At 46.4% G+C, this 16,494-nt stretch overlaps 1 protein-coding gene across 1 annotated transcript in view; it reads left to right on the top strand.

Annotated features, from left to right (window-relative positions):
• Kank4 (KN motif and ankyrin repeat domains 4) overlaps positions 1 to 16,494 on the top strand; it is a 72,656-nt gene that overhangs the window by 52,475 nt on the left and 3,687 nt on the right. Inside the window, exons 8-9 of the mRNA XM_005353445.3 lie at positions 6,620 to 6,762; positions 12,112 to 12,312. Of these exons, the coding sequence (XP_005353502.2) occupies positions 6,620 to 6,762; positions 12,112 to 12,312 (344 nt within the window). The remainder of the gene's footprint in view (positions 1 to 6,619; positions 6,763 to 12,111; positions 12,313 to 16,494) is intronic.

Below are 16,494 nucleotides of genomic sequence, written 5' to 3'. Positions count from 1 at the left end.
ATCATCCCGTCTTAGTACATGAGCCCCAGAACCAAGTTCCCATTGCCTGTGCTCTGTCATTTATTCTTCACAGTGTCTCTTGTCCCTGTGGTATCATCAGTACAGTCCCTCTCATGCTGCAGTTGAACAACTGAAGCTTGGGGCTATAGAATTTGTTCAGGTCATAAGGCAGATTTTGCGTTTGGTCTGTCCAGCTCCAGAGCTGTGCCGTACCTCAGGAAAGGCCACCTCCTCTTGTCTCCATAAAACACTATTATCAAAAAATGACTCCAATTTACCAATTTGACACATGCATGTTTCCTCAAGTATCTGTTGATTTCTTATGACTTGTACGCCTTATAATCAAGGATGCAGAAGTGAGTGAGCCCTCTGTTTCTCAGAAGCTTATTGCTTGACTCAGAGTTAGGGCCTGGAAAGATGGCTCATCATTTAAGAACAGTCTGCACCTCCAGAGGACCTAGGTTTATTTTCCAACACCCACATGGAGGCACACACCTCATCTTAGGGTTTCTACTGCTATGAAGAGACATCATGACCATGGCAACTCTTACAAAGAAAACATTTAATAAAGGTGACTTGCTTACACTTCAGAGATTCAGTCTATTATCATTATGGTGGGACACAGCGGCATGCAGGCAGACATGATGCTGGAGAGGTAGCTGCTACATGCTGCTGTGCAGGCAACGGGAAGTAGACTGTGACACTGGGAGTGGCTTGAGCATATATGAGACCTCAAAGACCACCCCTACAGTGACACCTTCTTCCAACAAGACCACGCTTCCTAACAGTGCCACTCCCTGTGGGAGCATCATTTTCTTTCAAACCACCACACACCTCTCTATAACTCTAGTTCCAGGAGCTCTGATACCCTCTTCTGGCCTGGGCCGGTACCAGGCATGCATGTGGTACACATATACACGCTGGCAAAGCACTTATACAGATAAAATGCTAAAATAATAATTTTAAAAAGTCAGAGTAGGGTGGGATGATGCCTCAGAAGAGAGAGATCTAGACGAGATTTCAAGATGCAGAAGTGAGATAGCACCTAGTTCAGAGAACAGGAGAGGAGTCTGGAGCAGCCTGAGGAGTGTGTTAGGAGAAAAGAACACTGTGGAACATGGGAAAGAAAACCTCCCTGGGGCAAAAGACTTCTGGTTTGTACAGGAGGTGAATGAAGGTTTGGAAGCTAAGCTGGAGGCACGCATGCAGGGTGTTGGGTGCTGATGGTATTGGAACCCTGTTGGAAGGTACTGGGAAGCTGAGTGAGTTTTTGTGTAGAAAGCACATGGCAAATAAATCCTTCAGGAAGAGTGACCTCACGGTAGGACTGGGTTAGGCACAGTTGAGTATGTGGCAGGCAGACTAAAGGGCACCTTAGGGGTCCACAGAGAGACAGTGCAGGTTTTCAGTGGAAAGAGCAAGCTGCACCTTTAAAGGACCCAGATTCATATCAAAAGGGTGAATGAGACCAACTAGCTGTGAGGTGTGCAGAGAACTGCAGGATCTGTCAAGTGCAGGTGGCTGAGAAAGTGATAATACTACAGACAGGAAGGACCAGTTGGGAAATGCTGTGTCCTGGCAAAGTTAGGTCGTTGCTTTCTTTTGTGTCTTGCTTGTCTGGTTTGAACAGCATACTGTCAGCAGCCAAGGCAAGGGCAGTTTCTTGCCCAAATGGCCAGCTTTTGCCATAAAGAAAGCAAACTCCATGTGGAGGTTCTTCAGTGTCCATCACCCCTTTCTGAAGTTAAGTTGGTATTGTCAGTAATAGACATGTCTCACTGTCATGAAAAGCCTCATGTTATTAAAACACTTTAAATGCCATATTCTGTGGGTTTTCAACGGGTTTGAAGATCACCTATCTGTCTAAAATATATCTCTGTATGACCTTGAAAATATATCTAACGTGACTATAAGTTTGATAGTTATAGATGACTATTAGCCTGTACTTATTATCCTAAATAGCTCTTAAAGACTAAATTTTCACATAACCTTTTAAATGAACTGCATAGGTACAGCACCTTAGATAAGAATAGAAACATATGTACAGGGAGCTGGAGAGGTGGCTCAGAGGTTAAGAGCACTGATTGTTCTTCCAGAGGTCCTGAGTTCAAGTCCCAGCAACCACTGGTGGCTCACAACCACCTGTAATGAAATCTGGTGCCCTCTTCTGGCCTGCAGGCATACATGCAGACTGAACACTGTGTACAAAATAAATAAATCTTTAAAAAGAAACATATGTACAGTATAACAAAAATAACTTTAAATTTGTATCTATAGGCAAAAATCCACACTGATGTAAAGTATTTGAGATTAGTGGTTGTTTAAAAGTAGACTCAACATTCCACCCGTTATCTCATCATTTCTATATTAATTCCCTTTTTCCTTCAGAAAGAGATCTTTGAATCTAACTCTGTTGTTTAGCTTTTTTCCTGACCATGACCAATAACAACTTGTAACTATCCCCCCAAAGTGATGACAAACTTTTATAATCCATTGAAAGACCAAAAGCCATCCATTCCACCACTTGGGAATGTGGGCATCATGGTCTCTAGAACATGCTTCCTGTTGTCTGTGGGTGCTGGCATCTTCAGGAGAACATGGGAAAATTAAGATAAAGGTCAAGTCCTGGCTAGAACAGTCTGTGAGGCTGGACCATCTCAGTCAGCAACCTTAACGCCGTTTTGGATGCTGAACTCTGAGGAAATTGCAACAGAGGCATTCTGATACTGGGTTACCTGGTATCTGGTCCCCTTGCTCTGAAAACACATAAACTTTCAAAGGTAACATACATATCTGAATTAATGCAAGTATGGACTGTGCATTGTATACAAATCAGCCAAAGATGATTCTTTTGTTTTATGCTTGAGCAAGGAAAATATTTGTCACCTGCCTTATAGTTTTTCTAGGTTTATTTCTTTATAAAATAGCCAGGATTTTTAGGGGGTCTTCTCTGGTCAAACCTGATCTTCTTTAACCTTGAATGAATCCATAGCCTTTCATTTTCTGTGAAAACAAAAGTATAACCTCTTCTCCAATGCAATATATTTTTTGGCTTCCATTTTGAAGATAACGCATTTTTAAAATATATAGTTTGTTCTTCATTAAATTCTCCATAGGAAAATATGTATATATAGGTTGGTTTAATTTAGTGGCTTTTATAATCCAGTGTCTCCCAGCACCTATTGTTTGCTCATCAGTGACCAAAAGATTTTAAGACAACACAATAGTATACAGGATCCAGACTCCCTGGGTTTCTTTTTATTACTTTACTCTTTCTTTAAAGACATCATTATTTCTAAACTATTATTTATTTTTTATTTATTTATATGACTGTGTATACTCTTTTTCTTGAGCCTATGCACATTGTTAAACACACTGTCACCTGTTTATAGGATTTTTTTTTCGACCTGAACCTGCCTTACTGTGTATCTGCAACCTTTTCTGTCTGCAGGAGTAAAATCTTAAACTTCCATGCAGCTTAGCTAGTGGCAGGCTGGCAGCTGGCTCCACCACCTCAGTTCCCTCAGAGCCTGGCCTCATGATGGATGGAGGAACTGGTGGGAACTGTGTTTACCATCCCAGCCTGGGAAATTTCTGGGTTCACACTGCTGTAGATGTTTCTACCTGGTCTCATACCAATGAGTAGTTTGCCACCTACTGCTCATAAATTCCATTCAAGTATTTGGTAGCAAGGCCTCTTAAAAGAGCCATATCTCTGTATGCCACTAGCATGGAGACTACCCAAGAGACCACAGTCTCCAGGAAGATGTGTTTGACTCTGTGTTCTGACCTTTTTTTAAAAGAAAAGTTTTGTTATGCCTTATGTGGATATACATTACTGGACATTGAGCACAGGATGTAGTCATACTTTTTCTGTCCTACCAGCCAGCTCCCAAATAACCACATGGAGACTCTTATTAACTATGAAAGCTCAGCTGATAGCTTAGGGTTATTCCTAACTAGCTCTTATAACTTAAACTAACCCATATTTTTATTAATCTACATTCTACCATGTGGCTTTTACTTCTCTCCCATTCTATGTCTGACTTATTCTACATCTGGCTGGTTTCTTTTTCCCAGCAGCCTTTCTCTGGCTCTCCCGCCTATACCTCCTGCCTAGCTAATGGCCATTTACCTTCTTATTAAACTGATCAGAAAGTGCCTTGCCAAAGACACAACACTGAAATAGCTGAGTAAGTACAAGCAAAGAGTCTGAAGGCTTGCTGAGGAGAATGAGCTGAACGTGTCATTCCTTAACCTCGGCGAAAGAGGTGTCCGTGACGGAACTGCCACACTCCCAAACCTGGGCTCCCTTCAGAGGGCAGTTGTGACACACTCAGAAAGTACATGAGTAAGTGAGTCATTATTGAGGAGGGAGCCATAAAGCTCCTCTCTGCAGGCAACCGTTAGTAATGACCCTTTATTTTGCCTGAACGCCACTGTGGCTCATTGAGTGGAAGCATGCCCAGTTGAGAGCCTTCTCCTCTCTCTCCTCCATGAATGATTGATTTTCTCATTAGACATTGCTCAAAAGCAGCTGCTGTAAGAACATGGGTCCTCGGCCTCCTTCTGTGCTCTGCAGAGGGGAGAGACATCACGCCACTGTGTGATAAATCATGTTTCTAAAGAGAGACAAGAAAGCTGGTAGCCTAGACATCAACACTTCTTAGAGCAAACATAAAACAGAGGGGTAGCAATTAAAAAATCTTACAGCATGGGTATCCACTTCTTTCTTAAATTATATTTATTTATGGGCATAGAGACACATGTGCCACAGTGTGCATGTAGACAGAGGTCAGAGGACAACTCGTGAGGGTCATTTCTCTCCTTCTACTATCCGGGACCCAGGACTGAACCCAGGTTGTCAGATTGGTGGTAGGTGCCTTTACCCACTGAGGCACCTGGCTGGCCCACAGTGTCTGCTTCTTTACCAGGGCACAGTTGTGATAAATAGAGCTGTCATACAACCTTTGTCATCTGTCTATCATGACGGTGGTTGGGGCCTCAGGGAGAAAACTGTGCTAATGAGCCAGGGTTGGTTTTCTGTGTCTGCTGGTGTCTGTGTTCCTATGGCACACTTCTGAAATATTCTTTAAATGAGATGAAGCAATATTTTTTCTCTCTCACGGAACTTACAGGTACCCCTAATTGACATCTTTTTATCAGCCAGTTTTGTTGTGACGAATATCCCAGTCTATATGAGTGTCATTCTGAATGGTTATAACAATGGCTGCTGATGTCCTCTGGTATTTACTATGTGCTGTTCTTGGTGATTTACTTTTATTGATCACAAATTTGGTAATAGTCCTAAAAGGTAGGTTCCATTGTCATTCCCTCTTACAGAGGAGGATACAGCAGGATCTACTGAGACAGATTTAATTTTGCCTCAGTCACACAACTTTCTGCAATGAGCAACAGCAGAAGACGGTGTGAGTTTCCACTGTCCTGGCGCGGGGTCATTTGGATCCCAGGTCTCAGTCTTTGTGTAGAAATCCTGCTGCTTCTTTGATGCAGAAGAACATGAACGTGTATCCCTGGGGCTGTGGCTCAGGAGTGTCTTTTAAATTATCCTTTACCGCCTCATCTTAAAAATGTCTTAGTTTATCATTCTATCATGAAAGCTATATTCCCCATTGTTCCAGTACAAGAATTAGGAAGTTCTTTTCTTCCTTCAAAAATTTTCTGTTTGTCCTGTATTTCTTCCTTCCTTCCTTCCTTCCTTCCTTCCTTCCTTCCTTCCTTCCTTCCTTTTCCTTTCTTTCTTTCTTTCTTTCTTTCTTTCAAGATTTATTTATGAGCTGGGTAATGGTAGCGCACGCCTTTAATCCCAGCACTCAGGAGGCAGAGGTATAAATGGATCTCTGTGGGCTCGAAGTAAGCTTGGTTTACAGACTGAGTTCCAGGACAGCCAAGGCTACACAGAGAAACCCTGTCTCCAAAACAAACAAAAAAGATTTATTTATGTATACAGTGTTCTGCAGAAGAAGTCACCAGATCTCATTCTAGTCAGTTGTGAGCCACCATGTGGTTGCTGGAACTGAACTCAGGACCTCTGGAAGAGCAGCCAGTGCTCTTAACCGCTGAACCAACTCTCCAGCCCAACCTGTATTGTTTCCATATCCCTGACACATGAGCCCTTGGGTAGGTCCTACAGGCTTGACCTTCATGTTGAGCTCCCCACAATATGAGCTAGCAAGAGCCTGTGGGCACACACCTGTGAGTGTTGTGTGGCTCTAAAAGGAATAGGATCCATTGCCAGGCAGTTTCAAATCCTGGTTGAACCTCCTCCATCGTGTGGATAGTTTATGTGACCCATCTGGCTTTTAATGTCCTCATCTAGGAAGAATGTGCTTTGTGCCCAGACTCTCGAAATAAAGTCATTGTCATTGACGCCTTATCTGTCTCTGGCCCTTTTGTGGTCCTCCCTCATTGGGCATGCTTAGAAAATCTGTAGAGAAAATTAGCCACTTCTAATGGCTGCTAAAAATGTAAGCCAGTTAATTTTCTGTGGAAACACTAGTCCATGCTGTCTCAGCTAGCAAGCAGTGTTCTGTCGAACCACTGAAGTGCAGTCTGGCTCCAGGCCAGGCTGTTCCAGCACCCCTTCCTTCCCTTGCAGGTGTCTGCAACGTGGATCATCAGAACAAAGCTGGCTACACCGCTGTGATGATCACTCCCTTGGCTTCTGCAGAGACAAAGGAAGACATGGCTGTTGTCTGGAAGCTCTTGCGAGAGGGGAATGTAAACATCCAAGCCACCCAGGTAGGTGGAGAGCGCTGATCTCTCTGCTTCTCGGCAAACATAACACCCCCCAGTTTTACTCTTCCAGTTGGTTGAGGAGTTCAGTTTAGATCCATGGAGCGTTTCCCACTCCAGAATGCTGGGGCCATCAAATGGCATCTATCCAAATGGCATCTATCCAATCCTTGATCTTCCTTACAGGCTCTTGGGACATAGACAGGCTAGCACAGGTGTCTCTGAGCCATCTGGTCTGTGTTCCAAACTAAAACAGGGCAAAATCTACCTGGATTTATCTTCTCTAACTTCTCCAACCAAATTCTAATGGTAGCCTCTTGAGAAGGTCTTTGGTGGCTGGCTGCTGAAGTCAATCACCTCTCTTAGCCTCTTGGGAAGGACTTTGCTCGCTGGCTGCTGTAGCCCCTCATCTCTGTGGCTCACCAGATCTGGACCCAGGACACATTTAGGATGCTCAGTACTTTAGAGTTATTGCTGATTATCTCCTCTCTAAAACCTTTTTAAAAAGATTTTGTTGTTGTTGTTGTTTTAAGACAGGGTTTCCATGTATAGCCCTGGCTGTCCTGGAACTTGCTCTTGTAGACCAGGCTGGCCTCGCACTCAGAGATCTGCGAGCCTCTGCCTCCCAAGTATTGAGACTAAGGAAGTGTGCCACCACAGCCTGCTATTTTATTATTTTTAAATGTGTGTGTGTGTATGTGTGTGTGTGTGTCTACCAGGTGTATGCCGGTGCCTGTGGAGGCCAGAGGTGTCAGATCCTCAGGAACTGGACTTACAGGCAGTTGCGAGCTACCCCACATGGGTACTAAAAACCAAACTTACGTTGTGTGTCAGAGCAACACACACCCTTAGTCACAGAGCTATCTCTCTTTGTACCCCCCCCCCCGAAGCTGTTTTAATACAGTCATAAATGTCCATTAAACTGATGGAGAGAGAGTGTGGGTAGCAGGGCAGGCAGGAGCAAGAGTAAGGTCACCAATCCCTCACTCCCAGGGGCTATGAGGATCCCTGCCTCCCAGGCCTTGTCTCACCCAGAGGGTAAAAGCAGAATTCTGCTGGAACTGAGCAATATGACAGACGTGCTTCTTTGGTCCTTAAAGTAACCAGGTCTCAAACATCTCCTATCTTTCCTTACCTTCCTACCAAGCAGAATGGCAATACCTGAAATACAGTCACTTATAATCAAAGGGTGTGGATAGTGGCAGTAGGTGCTTGCCTAGTATGTTTGAGGGGCCGGGTCATTCCCAGGGACTCATACAAAGGAAAGGTTTGTCTAGGCTCTTGGTTTCCAGGACTCAGTCCCTGGCTGCTTTGTCCCATTGCCTTTTTGCCAGTAGTAAGACAGAATGTCATGGCAGGAACACACAGTAGAGAAATCTACCACCTCTTGCAGAGAGAAAGAAAGAGGGAGGGAGGAGGGAAAGAGTTTAGGTAACCAGCCTTTTTAACACACGAGGACACCTGTTAGCAAGCTGTAGCACCTGTGTTATAGGAGAGGACCCTGAGTTTGGAGAACCTGAATCTTTTATAACAGGCAAAAGCAAGCCTGACCTGTCCTAGGAGGCACTGCCTCTTCAAAAGCTATTGGCTGTGTAAACATACTTTAAAAGCTCACCTGGGGACCGAATATATGGTTCATGGTTAGGAGCAGTAGATGCTCTCCCAGAGGACCCAGGTTCAATTCCCAGCCATCTAGAACTCCAATTCCAGGATATCTGATCTTTCTTCTGATCTCCCTGGGCACAGACATGTAATCAAATTTTTCTATCCCGCCAGCCAGCTCCCAAATCACGACACAGAGACTTATTATTAATTATGAAAGCTTGACTAATAGCCTAGGTTCATCCCACCAGCTCTTATAACTTAAATTAACCCATTTCTAGTAATTTACTTTCTGCCTCGTGGTTTTATTACCTTTACTCTGTACTGTTCATCCTGCTTTTCCTGCTTCCTCCCTGCCTGGCTGCAATTCTGATGTTCTTCTTCCCAGCATCCTCCATGACTGGAAATCCTGCCTAGCTATTGGTCGTTTAGCTTTTTGTTAAGCCAATCAGAGTGACATCTTTACAATGTACGAAAAGATTGTTCCACAACACAGACATGCATGCAGGCAAAACACATATACACAGAAAATAATAATACTACTAAAAATTTTAAATATTTGTGTTGAGCCCCCTCTTCTACACTCTCCAAAACTGCAGTAGTCTGGGTGGCTCCAAAGTCACTTTGCACACCTCATCCAAGAGCTTTCAGGGATCCAGGAGATGGTTCGGTGGTTAGGACACTTGCTGCTCAAGCATTTGAATCCCCATACTCATATTAAAAAGGTGGGCATGGCTCTGCACACACCTGTAACCCCAGGTCTGTGGGGACCAGAGACAGGAGGATTGCAGAGGCTGCTGGCTGCTGGCAAAGTGTCAGGGAAGTCTCAGCAAAAACGCCCTCTTCCAGAGGGGAGGCATGAGAATTTAGAAATATAGTAAAGAATATGAAGATGTGAACAAAAATAATGAAGACGTGAACAAAAATAACAAAACGCTGAGACATGTAGGATAGTATCAGGAGGGAATTTTTCAGTGAGTACTGAAACTTCACCTGTGTTTAACTTCCAGCTGGTTAATATACCCCTGACCCTAAAAACATAGGAATAAAATAAAAGACTGCATTTAACATACAGATGGAAAGTTACTGCTACGTTCAACGTTCACGCCCTAGACTCACGCCCTAGACCAAACACTCTGTAGGCAAACAACTCCCTGGGTGGAATCCCAAGTTATTTCCAGAAAGGAAACTAGAACTTATTTGGATCCTTAGACTGTTGTTTTAGGTGGGAACCAACTACGTCCCTATTTCAGGAGCACCTGAGGTCTGGCAACTAGGCACACCTGTGGACAATAGCCTTGCGAGAGCAGAACTCTGCTTCACAACTAGGTGGGACCTTTGTTTGAGTTGGAAGCACAATAGCCTTGAATGAACTAAAAACAAGTCCCAAACTCTCTGACCTTTGGCCTCTTTGGGCCTCCACAGCAAAGGAATAAAGAATAAGATGGAGTGTCGTAGAGCATGATTTCCATACACCTGCACACGTGACTTTGCACATACGTATTGCGCTCGCACACACACACACGCGCACACACACTCAGAGGACACATCATTTGGGGAATGTTGCTGCTGTCTAACAGCTCCTTACTGACGGCAGGACACATATTTGTAACTCACTTTCTGGCTTTCCAAGTCTCCTCAGTCACACACAGCTCCCCTTCCAGAAGACAATTCACAGTGTCTTTATTTTCAATAGTATTATCCTAACAAGCATGCTGATTTTTTTAACTGCAAGAGGGGATGCTCACCATGACCAAAGTCAACCCCTCCTCTTTCCTGAGGTGCAATGGGTTCTAGGAGGGTCACCAAGGAAAAGCTGGGGATCCACAGCTGCAGCTGTTCTCCTCGGCTCCCCTGGGACTCTGAGGGGAGGTGGCGATGGCCAGCAGGATGGGAGTGAGCTGGGAGTCTCTGAGGGGCACATCTTCCCATCTTCGTATCTCCAAGGCTGCAGGGCCTGGTGTATGGTGTCACTCTGGAATGACCAACTACTGAACTAAGTTGTATTAATCTAGACCAGAAGGAAGGTGAAGAGGAGCCCCTGAGACTCAAGAGGGCTGCCTGCCATTTCACCTGGCTTTCATGGGGGCTGGGGAGAGGAAACCTCAGGTTTATTAATCTAGTGAGCAACCATTACCTCCAGGCTGAGCAATCACCCTCTCAAAAGCAAACTGGCAAGCCCTGGAAAGATCTGTCAGGGTTCCAGAGAAATGGGGACTGAAAACAGTTATTGATACCCACCGACTGAGCGGCGCTGCGCAGTCTCTATCTCTTAGAGATGACGATAGTGGACGCTTCCTAACTTGCTGGGCTCCACGAGGCAGGTGGTGCCTTAACCATCCCTGTCCTTCTTCATCAGGACAGAGTACAGAGATGACCCTTACCCAGGGGTCACCTAAGACTGTCGGGAAACACAGATATTCACATTATGATTCATAATGGTAACAAAGTTACCGTTATGAAGTAGCGATGAAAATGATCTTATGGTTGGGGGTCACCGTAACATAAGGAACTGCATTGCATCATTGGGAAGGTTAAGAACCGCTGCCCTAGAGCCATAGGGGATCTGGAGGGAGAGCAGGCATAGACCTTGTTTTATTCTTGGCAACCTGATATCCCATTGGAGAGACAAGCTTGACCTTCAAATCCAAAAAGGGTTGGCAAAATACAGTAAGTCGTAGGGGAAGGCTATAAGAAAATAGAGGAACGTGTAACAGACCTGTGTAAATAAGAAATATTTGTCACCTTATAATCAGAAAAGTGACCACCTCGTGTGACTGGATTTATACTCTTTATCCTACTTGATTGCCACAAGAACCACATAAAGCATACAGGGGAAAAAAATTTTTTTTTTTTGGTTTTTTGAGACAGGGTTTCTCTGTGTAGCCCCACCTGTCCTAGAACTTGCTCTATAAACCAGGCTGGCCTCAAACTCCCAGAGATCCAACTGCCTCTGCCACCAGAGCTCTAGAACTAAAGACATGTGCCACCACTGCCCAGCAGGAAAAATAATTGTATAATTAATGTTCAAGCAAAGGAAAACCAAGCTTCAGCTGCAGAGACACAACTTGGGTTGGTTCTCTGAGTCTAACCCATTTTTATATCCACTGGTGACCATGGGAATCTAAAAGATAACCATACTGTCACCGGTCAGGGGTTAGGAACAATGCAGGGCCTGCAAACAGAGGTCTTGTTGAGACAAGAGGGTTCTGGGTAATCATTAAACAAAATCCAAGAGGCCCTGAGCAGACTGTGGCTTCCTGGGGAAAGGAGGGCATGGGCTGAAGCCATAGCCTTCACGTCCTCTGCCTTCCATCAGTCAGGGCATCACTCACAGGCTCGGTGCTAGGCCTTGGGAAGACTGGCACAAACAACTGTCCCGGGGGGAGGGGGGCAACCCAGTAGCAGAGCATCACTCTAGCATGCGTGGGGATCTGAAGATAACCCTCTGTATTATGAGAAGAAAACTCAAGTAAGTAAATAAGAACAGTCCCTGCTGCCAACTTCTTAGCCCCTAAGCGTAAAGGGAAGTTAGAAAGCAGTCAGTATGATGCTGCCCAGGCTGGGAAGCCAGGCGCGGCTTTGGAAAGGGTGTAGGGTTTGACTGGAGTCATGGGAAAGCAGAAGTTAGCCAGAAAGAAAAGGATGTGTCCCACGCCACAAGCAGAGGGACGATCTGGTCAGTGGCCGTTTCCCTGAGAAGATTTGCTGGACGCACCCAGCTTCAGCCTTTGCCTGTCACTCTTTGTGCAGGGGGGCCAGACTGCGCTGATGCTGGGGGTTAGCCACGATCGGGAGGACATGGTCCAAGCGCTACTGAGCTGCCAGGCAGATGTCAACCTGCAGGACCATGACGGATCGTCTGCCCTCATGCTGGCCTGTCACCAAGGCAACGCTGATTTGGTACGACTGCTCCTGGCACAGCCAGCCTGCAACAGCAGCCTGACTGACAAGGTAAGATGTACAGGCAGTTATCCGGTGGGTATTTAAAACACCTGTCCTGAAAAGTGTCTCGCCAGCCATCAGAATTCAAGAAACCATATGGCTGTAGTGATAAAGTTAACCTCATAAGGCTGGCAAAGGGCTTAAAAGAGATAGTGGATGGTAAACGCTCATAGCCTTCATGCTGGGAAACTCGCAAAACTAAAAACACTGTGCTTAGCAGGGCAGTGATGGCACACACCTTTAATCCCAGTACTTGGGAGGCAGAGACAGGCAGATCTCTGTGAGCTCGAGGCCAGCCTGCTCTACAGAAGGAGCTCCAGGACAGGCTCCCAAGTTACAGAGAAACTCTGTCTCTAATAAAAAAAAAAAAAAAAAAAACCAATAAATAAATAAACACAACGTGCTTAGGAAATGTGTCCAAGCCTGGCTTAGCCCTGAGCCTCCTTTGATGAGACTGGTGTGTGACTTTGGGGCAGCAGCTGAGCTCTGTGTCCAGGGCAGACTCTGGACATCCAGATGATGGCACCAAGTTTATAGAAACATCTCTGTAGTCATTAAATTGACAGTACCTCCATGACACGAATCTACTTTGTGGAGCCATCCATTCTCCCCAGCGAGCCTGCCGTCACACAGACAGTGCCACTCCCCTTAAATAAACCACCTCGTAAGACGAGGGCGGCTGGGGGGAGAAGATAACCATCATGTCTTGTAGTGTTACCATGGATCCAAGAATGTCGCTCTTATGACAACCCTGTGAGGTCCATTCCACTGCTGCCGTCATCTGCTGGAGGAAGCAGAATCACCAAATGGTTGGGTCCATGCCCACATTGCCCAGCTGGTAGGCTTCAACACCATTAAGCCCTAGGCTCGTGACGGACACACCATCTCTCCCACAGAAGGAACCCAGCATTTCTGTGGAATCCTTCATATGTTACAGGGCTTCCCACAGCTCAGTGACTGAATGAATGACCTAAACTTAGGGAATCAGTCCCAAGAGTGACCCCTTTGCTGATCATGACAGTGGGTCGCATTTCTAGAGCACTTGTGGCAGCTAATCTTCAGCTGCATACCATCCCTGATCTACTCAAGAATACAGCAAGCTGCCCTGCATTTTACAGGGCCAAGGGATGTTACACTCCTGTCCTAAGCATATAGCCAGCCAGCAGTTCTCAGAGCAGAGTCAAGCCCGGGCCAGACTCTAGTGTCGTAAATGTTGGCATCATAATTTAATGCTATAAACAGACATCTTTGTGCTTAAAACTTTTGTTCAAAGGGAACAAAAGTCTGGTGAGGCAAAGAGAGCCCCTTGCTATGCAGGGATAGCACGTCTTCCTGGACCCTGTTGGAGCCACAGAGAGTACACCATCAGCAAGTCAGGCTCAGTCCCTACAGTCAGCCCTACTGTACAGCCGTTCCATGGAGTCATTTCTGAGCACTTCAGAGAGCACTGGTCCTCCTGTTTTCCCATGGGATTGGGAGCAGGGGATCGGGGAGTGGAGCCTCCTTTTCCAAACATGTAGTGAGACAGAGGATCTATATTGGAGTGTCCCCTGTGGGCTGCCTTAATCTGGAGTAAGCCTGAACAATAGTAGCCCAGGGCCACAAAGAAGTGACCACTGTACTTACCTGGAAGAGGCCTGAGAAGAGACACCTGTGGGACAGGCCAAGCAGGCTTGAGCCTTGAAGTCCCTAACTGGCCAGAGTTAGTCATGAAATGGGATCCCTTCCTGGCCCTGCGTGGTAGCCACAACTAAGAGAGAACTCCCTGGCTTTCTGGAGGTGGAGGAAAACCATGGGGGGAGCCAGCTCAAGTACGACTGTTAGAACTGACTTTAAATCCAGCATTCTCGAGTCTGAATCTGAGTTCAGGGACTCTGTGCCTTCCCATAGGTGAACCCTAAGCCTCTGTACACGACTGTAAAATGGGTCTAGAGATGAGCTAACTAAATGCTTAGTATTTATAAGTCACACTTGCTGGCTGGAATTGTGACACCTAGAGCAAATTCTCAGTACAGCAACAGGTGGGGGGGGTGGCTTGGCTTTTGCAAGTGTCTGCAGGAAGTCAGGAAGATGAAGATCCCAAGTTAGGGGAGCCAAAGGAGGGAGACTGCCCCCAAGGGAGAACCAACTGGCCACCAGTTCTGAGTAAGTCTTGTATTCCTCAGGAGGGATGACATGCATCCAAAGGAGCTTTGGTAGTGTCTAGAGACACTTTTACTTGTCACAAGTAGAGGAGGCAGTGCTCCTGTCATCTAGAGCTAGGGATATCGATAAACACCTGCAGTGCACAGGAGCAATAAAGAATTATGAGTTACCTGGCCCGAGCCAGACATGGTGGTGCATGCCTTTAACCCCAGCATTTGGGAGGCAGAAGCAGGTGGATCTCTGAGTTCAAAGATAAACCTGGTCTACAGAGCGGGTTTCAGGACACCCAGGGCTACACAGAGAAACCCTGTCTCAAAAAGCTTGGTCAAGGGTTGATGCAGGGAGAGCCAGGGAACGCTGGGGAGCAGATCACTGTGGGCCTGGGTCTGGATTGGCGGGGCTCAGTACAAGATGTGGAGTTGAACTGAAGGGAAAAGCCAGTCAATGAGGTCTTGGACAAGGCTTGTAGGAGTGTCGTGTGTGTGTGTGTGTGTGTGTGTGTGTGTGTGTGTGTGTGTGTGTGTGTGTATCCCAGCCCTATTCCATCTGCCTGAGTCAGGCCTGACTGAGGATTCCCACTGCAGCTTCCTCAGGGCCAGAAGGAGCACGGGGTTTCCAGCAGCAGCGTGAGAAGATAATTGTTGCTGGAGCCATCAAGGACCAGGGCTGGTACCCTGCGCTAGTTCCCACATAAAGGCCATATCAGGGGTCAGCTGTCATCTCTCTTTGGGGGCACAGATGTCCACAGCACAGGTCTTTTGGAGACTCATTTGGAGAGAGAATCCTGTTCTGAAAGTGCTTCCTCTTATCAACATAGAGCAATAAAAAGACAGAGCTGCAGGCACTTCCCCTAGGCTTAGGAGACAAGAGCGGGTGGGAGTGAGGGCAGGGCAGTTACTATACTTTCTCTGGGGACCTTGAGCATGACAAACTCTGATAGTGGGGCCTGAGCACCAGTTGCCAGCTTCTCCTTATTTGGAAGATGTTTCAGGACATCCGTCAAACCGGAACATGTTTGAGACAGAGATTGTGCCTTGTTCGTCTTTACCTGATCTGTAGTAGGTTCATGAGGTCTTGTCGTATTGAAAGACACCTCTACCACAGCACACACAGGAAGGCATATGCATGCACGCATGCACGCGCAGACACACACACACACACACACACACACACACACACACACACACACGGGCTGTCTGTGCAAACCTTCCCCTCTTCAGCTCAGTCAGTGTATGGCCAGCCTATAGTGTTGTTAAGTAGAAATCTGTAGACCCAGCTATGATGCATGGGCTCTCACACATCCTTCCTTCCTCTGTGGGAGGCATGTACATATAAGGGATGCTCTCTTCCTAGGTGGTCTCTTTTTCTCCACTTCCCGTCCTCCATGTCTTCAGCTGAGAAGCCCACAGATGGAGGCTGGAACCTCCAGATGGAATCTGTCAGAAGCTGCAATGCTTAGCCTCTGGGACTGGCCCTGTGGCACTTTCCCATGGTAACAGTCCTCTCTCACACACTGTTTACATAAAGCTCTGAATGGCAAAGGCCTGGGTGGAGCAGAGAGTGAGGATAGCCCTCCCTCCTCGCCCCTCCATCCCCCCACAACGCAGGACTCCCTGATGAAAACCCCCTCCCAGCAACAGTGTGGGGACTCCCTGCTTAAAAGCTCTGTCTTGTTCCAGGTTTGCTCAGAAGAAGAAAAGACTCCTTAGGTTTTTGTGGTTTCTTTATCAGTTTGAACTAAACACCTCTACCTGCACAGCCCATCTTACAGCAACGCTTAGGGCTGAGCGAGGCCAGGCAGCCCACCTGTGCCAGGATGTAGCAGGGACCAGGCCAGACTGAGGCTTTGAACTTACAGAGACCAGAACTGATCAAGTGATCTCCCAGATTCCAGCCTAAATAGAAAAGTGCAGGGACAGAAGGAGGGAGAAGATGAGCAAGGAAGTCAGGACCAAGAGGGGTTCAACCACCCACGGAGACAGTGGGGCTGATCTATTGGGAGCTCACCAATGCCAGCTGGATTGTGACTCGAAAAGCAGGGGATAA

This window comes from Microtus ochrogaster, chromosome 10, assembly GCF_000317375.1.
Source record: "Microtus ochrogaster isolate Prairie Vole_2 chromosome 10, MicOch1.0, whole genome shotgun sequence".
Lineage (NCBI taxonomy): Eukaryota > Metazoa > Chordata > Mammalia > Rodentia > Cricetidae > Microtus > Microtus ochrogaster.
The sequence above is the reverse complement of the archived record's forward strand: the minus strand, read 5'-3'. Positions and strand labels throughout refer to the sequence as shown.